The sequence below is a fragment of the Furipterus horrens genome, unplaced genomic scaffold, assembly GCF_987537825.1.
Source record: "Furipterus horrens unplaced genomic scaffold, mFurHor1.1.pri manual_scaffold_1, whole genome shotgun sequence".
NCBI classification, from domain to species: Eukaryota; Metazoa; Chordata; class Mammalia; order Chiroptera; family Furipteridae; genus Furipterus; species Furipterus horrens.
In genome coordinates this window covers 151254065-151266188 of record NW_028327171.1, presented here as the reverse complement: position 1 = coordinate 151266188, position 12124 = coordinate 151254065, and the positions used below count along the sequence as shown (strand labels likewise).

Genomic DNA, 12124 nt, shown 5'->3' with positions numbered 1-12124 from the left:
TTGAAATTAAAATGCTGCTTTAGCACATGTGCCCACATGCACATGTGCGCGCGCGCGCACACACACACACAGAGGAAATTTTCCACTGAGTTTGCACAGAGGAGTGTATCAAAGCTGTATCAGTGACAGCCTAAATCACCATCCCCCAGGCAAAAATGTGCATGCTGAGTTCAGGATGCTCACTACTTATGCTGAATTTACTTTAACCTTAAATCTTTAAAGAAAAATTGCGTTATAGAAAATCTAAGATTGTAATAAAAACAAAACATCATAATCATTTTTAAGGAGACATCTCAGTTGTCTTTTTCTTTTGCAGTGAGTATTCCTGAGTTAATAGCACATTTGTAAACATCACCGCAGTAAGTCTTCGTATTAAAAGTAGTATCAATTTAATAATACAAAGAAATAAGAGGCAAGTCATTACTCTCATTATTGTGAACTGAGAAATTTAACCCAATCTATGGCAAGTATTGTGCATATTACATCACGTCACTATGAAACAAAGAAACGCAATGATGTATCTATAGTTTTACTCACCAGTTGTTTCCACAATGCCTTCTAGGATGACGACGATCTCGAACTGCTCACTTTGCATGCTTCGCTGAGATAGATCATAAAAGGGGCTTTTGGCATCGATCACGTGGCAAATCGTGAGGGGGGAAACAAGAAAAAGTTGATCTGCCCCTGTACTAAAACCTACATCCAGTTCAAGTTGATCAAGGGGAAGGAACTCACCCTCGGGTGTCTGCCGAGACTAGATAAGCACACAGAAAAAGAGAAGAAATCACTTACTTGTACTGAATTTTCAAGGCAGCCCAACAGTAGTTTACATATTGTCAACATTCTGTGCTTTCAATCATCTGAAACAAACTCCAAACAAATCACTATGCAGCTATGCTCTGGCAAATGGCCTGAAATCCCACAAAGCTCATGTGACACATAACTCATGTGACACATCCATGCATTATTTATAATATACAACTTACTATAATTACCATTCCCTAACTCATGAGCTTTTGAGAAATGCCTGGTTCAACAATGGGTGTTAGCACAAACTGAGCAATTGTATGTACGTGTGCTACTGCTTGACATGAATCACTGCATGATAACTCATTGCAAGCCAGATATTTTTCTCACAAAGTGAATAAGCAAGAAATTCTTATGGAGTTTGATAAAGCTGAAAAAGATTGTTCATAATTTAAAAAGAGATTTACTTCATTATTACAAAGCAAAGCTTAATAAATTATTTTCCAAGACTTTTGAAAATAGACATAAACTAGAATAAAAGAGTAAATATGTTATCATGCTAAATTATGTTATGAAAACAACAGTTCACAGTAAAAATAAAAGCTAGGTGCTGTTAGCTAATGGCTTTCAAACTCCTAAAAATAAGCTGCATTAAAGTTGTCTACTTCTCTATTTTACTAATTTTAAAATATAGTGCAAAATTAGGCTAAACTGAAGTTTTTAAAATCAAAATGCAACAATACTCTATATTGGATAGACATGATTTACTAAAACTTTCATTATGCAGAAGCATTAAACGTCAGTATAAATCACTGTAAATTTAATTGAATAAATTGCTTGCATGCTAAACTGAAAATTAAATATAACTTTAAAATTAACAAAGCGTGAAAGTAAACCTATATTTCTTTTCTATTCATTTTCATTTTGTTTTATATATATGTTACTTATAAGGACCACATATAAACAAACATTCAAGTTTAATTTATTTAATTATGCTGATAAAATAAAGGGTGTGATAAAAAGTTGCATACAAAAAATTTATTTGGAGGGTGGCTTTCTATTTGTCAAATAGGGCTTGGAAAGGTCCAATATATTTTAACAGGCTCTTTACAAAGTGAATCCAATAAACATCACAGAATCTGGAACAGGTCTGACCAATGAAGTGGTAGTTTGAAGACAAAATCTCTACTCTCAAAATTCTAAAAAATACATTGGCTTTTTAGGTGCAGTAAATGAATGTGAAAATGCCAAGAAACGTGGTTTAGTAAAATGTTCTCCATGGCTAAACAGGACCAAGATTTTCAAATTGGTGGAGGATTGTTAAGGTAGCAATTGCTACAAAGAGCATCAACAGCAGAATCTATCAATTACAGAGACTAGTTTGTAATTAATGATACTCAGGAATTTTACTTAGTAGGAAAAAGATCCAATGAAAACATGGAGACTATTTTTTTCTTTACCTTGTGAATAGTTTATTAAAAAAAAAAGACAAAAGATTACTAATAAGAGAAAAATCCATGGAAAATCTTGAAAGTGCAAAAATAAAAAGAGCACCTCTACCAACTAACTTTAGATAAAACTAGGTATTTCTAAGCCAGTAGAAGTCTCCTGTGTTTCTAAACCTATCCTCAAATCATTAAAATATAGGTGAGACCAGCATCTTTCCAACTACAAAGTTGTATAACAAGTATTGATTCATAGAACACAGTAAAAGCTAAAATTGAAACATATAAAAACAAAAGCCTGTGTCATCGTTTTTTTACCTAGTAAGAAACAGGTGCTATATAAACACAAGGTGGTATTCTGATGTTTATAATTAATGAACAAACATTGGGTTATTTACTAACTATTCTAAGCTTTGTTTTATCAGCACTAAAATGAAGGCGGTTCACAAAAATAATTCTTTAAAAACTCAATTTCCCATTTATATAAAAATCATTTTCCCCAAAAGAGATATTTTTTCTAGTGGTTATATATGTACCTCAAAATTAAAGTTCATCTTTCTTTTACATATATATATATATATATATATATATATATATATATTATTTATGCCTGTGCCTCATTCTAAAAGCTTTCAAGTAAGCAATTAACTTTTACATTCTCTGATCATTCAACAACCTATGTAAAGAAGTGACCTAGAAACAGGCAGCCTATCAGAAGACTACCAAAGCAGTTAATTTATAGATAAGTAATTTAGATTTAAATATGCATGAACATACTCCATTTAAACTTCATATACCTTCTGATATAAAATTAATCTGTCCATATTCTCAAAATTATACCTATTCCCCTTCAAAGCTTCATGTGCTATCCCAGTCTTGATATGAAAAAGTTGACAACTATACCTATCATGTGACACTTTGGCTAAAGTATAACACTACGTTTCTTTGAAAGATGTTTTCCATGTTAATACATTTTTCAGGCAAGTGAAATTCTCTGCATATTCATTGAAATTATTTCCCAGTGGACACTATCTAATTTATTATCCTTCCTTTAAATGAGTCTGAGACACTACAGATATCCACAATTTTCTCTCTCAGGTCTTTATTTAGGCCATCAAATATTCCAACTGTAATGTGCTTACCTCCCTAATTTTTGTTTGCTTCTTTCAATCTGTAATAGACTGAGACCTTATAAATCACTGTAAATTAAGTGGGATGCTTTCCTATTTACAAGGGTGAAGGACGTGGTTTTAGTGTGGAAGATGCTTGAAGTCATGAGATTTTTTCAAGTCTGAGCTCCGTGTTAGAGCAAAGTAGTGTCATCAGTGCTCAACCAAATTTTTATGATGTTCCGGAAACCTACATATGCCTACACAATATCAATACATTTTCAACATCAATACACTTCTATTCTAGGCTTACGAGAAATTCTATTCTATGTTTTTCTAGTTCTGATGAAGTTCCACAGTTTTCTAGGGCAAAGGGAAAAAATGCTAGGTTAGTTTTCAGTCTCTTGACTTGTATAAGATGAAAAAGAGAACTTTGTTCAAGGAATTATAATATACACACGTATAAGAAAAGAAAAAATAAAAGAGGAGTCATGTATGTGCTTTTATAAAATTAAACCATGATCTTTACCTTAGGTATGTAATAAATCAGTCGCATTGATATTCCACCAGTTTCCGATTCTCTTATTTAACTATCAATTATCATACTTTCCCAGAAATTTTGATGAGAGTAGAAATTTTAGATAAAAACTAATTTAAACTTTATTATGTTATCTTAAGAATTCTGATGTAAGAAGAAATCTTCTATTTATAGAACAATTTGTTGATGGTCCAAGTTATTTCCTTTAGCTCTATAACCTCCCAGTTTCAAAGAGAACACAGAACCATGCTTATTTTCTAGATAGAAATGTGTAAAGAGATATGATGGAGATCAACAATAATTCAGAACATTTTTAAAGATGGAGATTGATGCAACAAAATTTTGAAATTTCTAAAGGGTGGATAACTAAAGTTGACTTCCATTGATGAAATAATACCTTAGAATCATAAAATTATTGAATGAATAAGAAAATGTAAAGAGGTGAAAGGAAAGTCATGTGAAATTGGTAATTCTTAAAAATTTAGAACATAATTTGAAAACACTAGGACTGGAGTTGGATTTTATTTAACTTTTATTTTCAACTGTATGGAATTTGGGGAAGGAAATAATGACTTTTCCACCTTGAAAGACTTTCTGGTTGACTGAATTATAACAGATGCCGGGTGCTAAGAGAAAAATCAAAGAAATCTAACGTTTGTTTACCCTTACTGTACAAAAAAATATAATTAGAAGATAATGGATTTTTGAAATGATTTTGTATTTTGTACAATTTAGGTTCTGAAAATTATTTCTAAGTTATATTTTCTAAGGAAAATATTGCTATTTAAGAGTGGAATTTCTATTAAACAATTTTAAATTATATGCAAATAAATCTATGCTTAGAATTTAAGACTTGTTCATCATTTTATAGTCACGTACTAATTTCAAAGAAACAGCTAATGTCAAATGACTTTGAACTGAAAGTCCTAAAAAGGCCTACAAGATGATTAATTACAATTTTGACTACAAGTGGAAAGGATTCACATCACAGATGCCTAGAAGAGACTATCATGACAGTTCCCTATCATGTACTTTACAGATAAATAGTTTCATATTACAAATGAAAAACTATTGAGTACTTGTTCAAAAATGCATGCACACACACACAAACAAGGATACACATTTATCATTGCCCTGGCATAAGCAGATCCACATTTAGCCATTCTCCTTCTGCAAGGTTTATGACCAGTTGTCCATGCTCATTTAGCAAGAACACACTTCAATACAATCAATTTCTTTGCTGCCTTTCTCCCATTTCTCTAACCTACACTCTGTCCTAATTGTAACCACTGTGTTTTTTCCTAGCTCCAAGGGAGGCTCAGGGAATTTTGAATAAAGCATTTAATCACTAACACCTGACTCATGAGATTTACCTCTTTTATATTCTAAAGTTTGATCCACACCCCACCACCTCCCACAAGCCTCTATTGCAAAAAAGACACTGAGAGCCAGTGGTCAGGAAAGGGAAAGAAATAAAAGGAAAAGCACAGTTGGAGAGGGCAAACCACTTTTGCCTATCGTCTCCAATTTCACTTCTCTTCTTTAAATGCATGTGTGTATGTGTGTGTTTTGAATATATGCTGAAGTCAGGAAGAAAACCCATGGAATGAGGTCAGAGCACTCTCTGGAAGTTCAAATTAGGAAATGAGCCAAAAGGCCAGGACAAGGATAAGGAACAAAAATGCCTTGTGACTTAAAGTGGTTCCAGCAATGGTTTTGGGACTCAGACCAAAATTAAAGTCTGGCAAAGAAGTGTGTGGATGTACAATTTTATTTGGACTGTCTACAGTTAAATTGTACATTTCTTTGACTCCTTAAGTTTACAGTTCCAACAATACTCAGGTGGAAAACAATGATCAACATCCAGTCTAAAATAAAGATTTTTAATGCTAAGCTATTTAGGCCATCAAAATATCTTCACTTTATAAAAAGAAAGTACCTTATGGAATGGAATGCAGTTTGCATTGCAATAAATTATGTGAGGCTTTTATACCATTCAATGAAAGAACAACTTTATAATTCCGTGGGAGTCTTTTATGGAATTTATAATAACTGTGGACAGAATTTGTATCTTACATGCACATTTCCCTCCTACTCACAAACACTCTCAAGTGCATCAAATGCTTTTTCCTGCTTCTTTGTATCATTTTTCCTTACCAACTGCTATTTATTTTTGGTCTTTATGTCCCTTATTTCTATGCACACTGTATTCTCCTGATTACAAGCCACTCTGTATTTTTTAGTACTATATTAAAAATAAAGAACAAAAACAAGGAAACATTGCTACTATTTTTAAAAATAATAACAATTATAGATTTTAAGAAGAACACAACTTCTATATGTAACAGAATTATTGTACTTGTGTCAGAGAAAGCAAAGTTAGACTAAATAGAAATTATCCCTTTTTTTTACAAAGTCATAATTAATTTATGTTAAAAATTCACCCATATTATAGGATAAAGCCCCAAGAATTTGGAGGTACTTAGCTCTAGACTCCTTGAGTATTTTTATTAACAGTTCATATGATGTTCATAAAAATTGCTTTTGTGATAAATATTTGTTTTGGGGCTTAATTTTTTTTTAAGATGGTAACTAATTATCTCAAGATTAAAACTAAAGTGCAAATTCCTTCAGCTCAATCAGAGAAAAGAGTCAATCATACAAAATAAGGTCATAAAGTCAGAAGAATAATTGCATTTAAGTGCAAGGTATGGAATGAAGACCAACTAATTTATATATGAAATAAAATCGAGGATTCATGTGTTCAGAAATCATTGTGGTTTGAGGTTTAAAAAAATATTAGGGCATATGAAGAAAATGAAGAGATTATTGGCTTTTCAGGCAATAATTTTGTTTTTTATTGCATCTTCACTTGAGCACATTTATATGAGAAAACCAGATAGCTCCCAATTTTGAGTATTCGTATAAATTAAGAATTTTAAAAATGAATACAAAAATAATGTATGTGATACACTAGAAGATTATTGTACCCCATTACTTTTCAATAAGTGAAAGTTAAGGGTTACACAACTGATCTCCTAGGAAAGAAAGACAAAGACTATCTGCAATAAATAAAAATATAAAGAAATAAAATTATACTTTCGTGAGAAAGATCTATCCTTATATCTTTATTTCAAAATAAAGATCCAATAATAATTGATTTTATGTTTACTTTATGTAAATAAGGATTAACTGAGTGTCTGCTTATATGTCATGTATGACGGATACTGAATAATAAAGTTGTAAATTCTTTAATAAGATATCAGAGAATATTATTTAAATTTTATTTTAACAATATTTAAATCAATCTTTAGCATTAAATTTGTAAAAAATAGGAAGTGGAATTTCCAAATCCTTTATACTCAACAGTAAATGACAGGGTCCATCATTTCAGCCATTTATTTCAACTTCCTAATTCAGGTATTTTTATTAAAACTTTCAACTAGATGATATAACTTAACATGACTATCATTCATTAGTCCCTATATTTTAGGTTAAAAAGAAAAAGACAAATAAAATAAATTGAAGATTCTAATTAAAAAATCAATATGGAGACAAAAACAAGAAAGGTAGAATATTCATCCCAAAAGAGCTGATATACTTATATGTTTTAACATAAGAATAACTTCATATTATATTCTTTATTTTTAATTATTTATTTTTCTTTTTTATTTTCTGAGGAATAATAGGACCAACTGCTCCAGGCATAAAATTAGAAAAAACCTATATTTGAATATAGAAATAAATTTCAATATTTGCAAGCGTAGAAGATAGTAATAGAGTTGAAGTAAAATTGGTTTTCAATTAAATGAATAACAAAAACTGTGCAGAGAAGTTATTTAAAAAAGCTTCCATCAAAATTTTGAAAATTCAAAAGAAATATGCATGGATAATGTTAGAGTAGCAAAGAATAGAAAGCCATATCCATGTTTTTAAATCACCCCAAGAATAGAAAGTGCCTTACAGTCATTAAATATTTTATATTAATACTGAAAAATAAAATTTTATTCAGCAAATAAAAAACCAACAATAGAAAAATACAGTTGTTTGTATGGAAAATAATACAATAGTCAATTAATAATACAAGAATAAACTCTGTTTCAGGTCCTCACAACTGCAAACCTACTTTTGCCCAACCCTGTGTAAATTAAATTAGGTAAGAGGAATAACGTACATAAACTACAATTAATACCATTAAATACAATGGGTTTGGGTTGCTTAAAATTCTGCATATTTCTCTGTGTTAAAGATACATAAATCTTACATTTAAATGTCAAAGAGGGGCTTTAGGGGGATATTTAATAAGAAGATTGTATACGACTGGTATCAAAATAGTATTACTATATGATTTTGGTATAGCTTCTCTTAAAAAATATAGTTGGTTGTTTTAGGTCACTTCATGTCAGTCCCTAAAAAATAAATAAATAAATGAGAGGAACTTATTAAAAGGAAATCTCCCACTTGATTTTGCTGAATGTTATCAGTTCCCCAATAAAACGTGACTCTTTTTTAATGAAGTCTAAGGAAATGATATAGGAACTATAAGAATTCCTGTTAATTACCAAGGCTATAAGAAAAATTAACTTCAAACAAACTATATTAACTGGCTGGATGAAAAGCTGCAACTAGTCAACTCCTTACTTCACAAAAAGCAAGAGAGTTTCAGCATAATTTTGTTTAAGATAAATTGATTCAATATGTCAATCAATGTCAATCATTTTAACTTCTAGCAATGATAGCTTCCTAACAAATCAAAAGCAAAGAATTTAATAGGAATATTTTACATATCATTTTAATTAGATGTTGTTTTTAACACCTTGTGTTGATATAGCACCTTGATCCAAATTTGCCAACATTATAAATCATTTACTTTTATTTTTTAATCAGAACATTCATTAAGGTATATGTGGTACATGTTCCTATGCATAGGTATCATTATCAATTGAACCACTGTAGAGACTAAATAATTCAGATTCATTGGACCTGTGGGGGGCGGGACACAGAGCAAAAAACCCTGCTATGTAGATTAATTCTGATTATTTTTGGCTTTGTTAAAATAAAATTTAATGAAGTCTAAAAACATCTAAACATCATGTAAAATGATCTTTAAAGTCTACTTTTAAATTTCCAATAGACCAACCAATATGGTTTCTACTTCAATAAAAATCTAAAAAGTGACACATAGACATGGATTCCTTGACAGAGACTTTTGCCCTGTGTTAACAAAGTGTTTCTATCTTCACAGTAGGCCTAATGGAAAGAGAGAGATTACACACCTTGTTCTATTCATAGAAAGAGGAACTTACAACAAATACCACTGAAATAAACATGTCTACAACACCAAGCTTTGCCGGATCCAAACAACTCCTTTAGTTCAGTGGTCAGTGACACAATATGACAAGTTAAATAAAAAAACTATGCAGCTCATTGAAGTTAATTATACAGAATATGATCTATTCAAATTACTTACTTATAGCTATCTTAATGAACATATTCATCAGAACAAGGCTGAACATTTTTCCACTCTGCTATACAAACTTGTGTTTAGACACTCCCTGTCTATAGCATAGTAAATATGCATATGATGTGGAATGGCAGGACAGCTGAACTGCTTTAATTCTAACAATTTACTGAGCAACATGGTCAAGAGTAATTGAGGTACGATCTTACACATAAATAATGGAAACGACACAAAAGCCAAACTTTTTTAAAAGCACATTGAGTCACTTTTAACTACAACATAAGTTGAGGCTGTGCAAAACAATATATACTTATAGAGTGGAAACTGAAATTTCAAAGGCGAAAATCTCAACTTATATATTTATCAGGTTTTCATTTTATTAATGCTCAATTCTGAAACTGGTTCTTTATGAATCTTCAGATAAATTTTCAAAATTTTCTTTCAGGTTAAATAACACATAGAGGACTGGTCTTATATCTTGTTTCCAGACTCTAATTGCGTGAGTGATTAGGGTGGGCTTCTCTTCTTGTTTGTAGTAGTGCCCTCTAACGACTAGATGAACCTTGCTTTAATAACCACTCTATGTGCAATTTGTTTTAGCATTCACACTGCTGATAGTAGGAAAGCAATCTCCTTTAATGGATGCTGAAAAGCTTGAAGTGAAATCTGTAATTGACAAAGGCTTCATAGAAATAGGCAATTGAGAATAAAATTAACAAGAGGCTCTACAGGAAAAGCACTCAAGCTTTCACAGAATACTTCTATAGAAAAATATTTAGTAAAAATTAAAAAAAATTTAAAGAACCAGTTGTTCTTTCTTCCACTTTATTAACTGTTTCTCGGGTCTGCGTGCTCATTGAAAAGATGACCATAAATAGACTTAATGATATTGGGTGGAGCGGAATAATCCATCTACTGATATTATTGTGGATGGGAGGAGAAATAAAGGAAGAAAAGCCCTACGTAAAAGTTGGGATAGGTTCAGCACCTATTTCTTCAAAATCAAAGCTGCTCAGTTTTAGTTCTCCAAATTTAATGAAGTATTGACAACAAATCAAACGAGTTCTAAAAGGCAAAGCAGCAAGGGTGAGGCAGGAAACAGGGCAGGCTCATTCACCTCTGGGCTCCAGGAAACACCACACCTCAAGTGTCACTGCTCCATAAAGTGATACAAGCACAACGGAATGGTGGATAGAAATAAAAGCGCCAGAGTGAGTGGGAAAAGAACAATACAGTCAATTGTGCTTTCTTTGCCCAAGCGTCCAGTTTTGCCCTCCCCAAGGGAAGTTTACCGGTGGCGAAAGGTAAGACTAAGGGGATGGGGTGGTCCTCAGGGTGGAGGGTTGGCGGTTGCCAGGTGGGGGAGGGGGCAGGTCGCACTTACTTTGAGCAGCTTGCAGCGGATTTGCGCGGAGACCATGTGGCTGTTGCGCAGGTTGCCCACCCGGAACATCAGCGTGAGTTTTCCGTCCCTCATGGAAATCACCGCGTGCTCACTAAACATAAGGGTCTCCGCGCGCTTCTTGGGCTGGGACATCTTAATGAACATGCAGCCAATGAGGAAGGCGTCCACGATGGAGCCGAGGATGGACTGGAAGAGGAAGAGGATAATGCCCTCGGGGCACTTGTCGGTGATGTAGCGGTAGCCGTAGCCGATGGTGGCCTCTGTCTCGATGAAGAAAAGGAAGGCAGAGGGGAAGTTATAGACGTTGGCCACGCAGGGTGTGTAGTTGCCGACATGGGCTTTGTTTAGGTCGCCCCGAGTGTAGGCGATCACCCACCACATGGACGCCATGAAGAGCCAGGCCACGGTGTAGGTGAGGATGAAGATGAAGAGGTTCCAGCGCCACTTGAGGTCCACCAGGGTGGTGAAGAGGTCCGAGAGGTAGCGACTCGTCTCGCTGCCCAGGTTGCCGTGCTGGACATTGCACCGGCCGTTCTTGTCCACGAACCGCTGCCGCTTCTTCTTGGGCACAAGCTGCTGCGGGCCCTGGCCCGGCCCCTGGGGCTGCAAGCCCGAGCTGCTGGACGAGGTGGTTACTACCTGGTAATCGTCCCCAAATTTCCTTCGGAGTGCAGACATAATACGGAGGGGCGAGCCAGATTCAAACGCGAAGTGAAGGCGCAGGAGCCGAGCGCTGCAAACCAGCACCAATAAGAAGGTGGGGGCGGGGGAAAGGGGGGGACAAAAGCTAGCGCTCCTGGGTTGCGGGGTGGGGGGAGGCGCACCCTGCAAGTAGCGGCGGTCTCTGCGGACGCCTCTCCTCCCCAGGGACGGAGGCTTTCCTCCCAGGCTGAGTCTTAAAAAAGTGTTCTCCCGCGCTCAAGGCTGGAGGGATGCAAACACCACAAGCGCAATCTTGCCTCCAAGCTTCTTGAGACTTCTCTTTTCTCCCCCCACCACCAGTACCCCCGGCCGCCTCTTGCCTTCCCGCAGCCTTACCGACTGTCCTGCAGCACTCCCAAACTGACTCTTTTTAAATTAATAGTTAACAAGCGAGTTCCACAGCACCCGCCAACTCCTCAGGCTGTCGGAGCTTCGCTACCTGCTTGGACCAGACCCTCCCCCCTCCCCGCCGCCCCGGGATCGCTCGCCCGCCCCCCACCCCACCCCGGGACCGCTCCTGGCTGCCCCCGGCGCTCCCGCCTCCTATCTTTTGGCCAAAATCCCACCCAAAGGCATGTCTGCCGAGCACTGGTGCAACACCCGCTACCCACGCCCGCTCCGGGCTCCAGAGACCTGTCCCTCTGGCGTCCACCAGCCGACGAATTTCCGTGGGCGCCACCAGGTCCCTCCAGCGGACTCTCAATGGCCCCAGGCCGC

The 12124-nt window shown here is 35.2% G+C and overlaps 1 protein-coding gene across 1 annotated transcript in view; it reads right to left on the bottom strand.

Moving 5' to 3' along the window:
* The window catches only part of KCNJ3 (potassium inwardly rectifying channel subfamily J member 3), a 146906-nt gene extending 135439 nt beyond the window's left edge, over positions 1-11467 (bottom strand). The window contains exons 1-2 of the mRNA XM_090279973.1: positions 10685-11467; positions 538-754 (exon numbers count right to left, since the gene is read on the bottom strand). Coding sequence (XP_090136099.1) covers positions 538-754; positions 10685-11383 — 916 coding nt within the window. The 5' untranslated portion in view covers positions 11384-11467. The remainder of the gene's footprint in view (positions 1-537; positions 755-10684) is intronic.
* Positions 11468-12124: the final 657 nt, after the last annotated feature.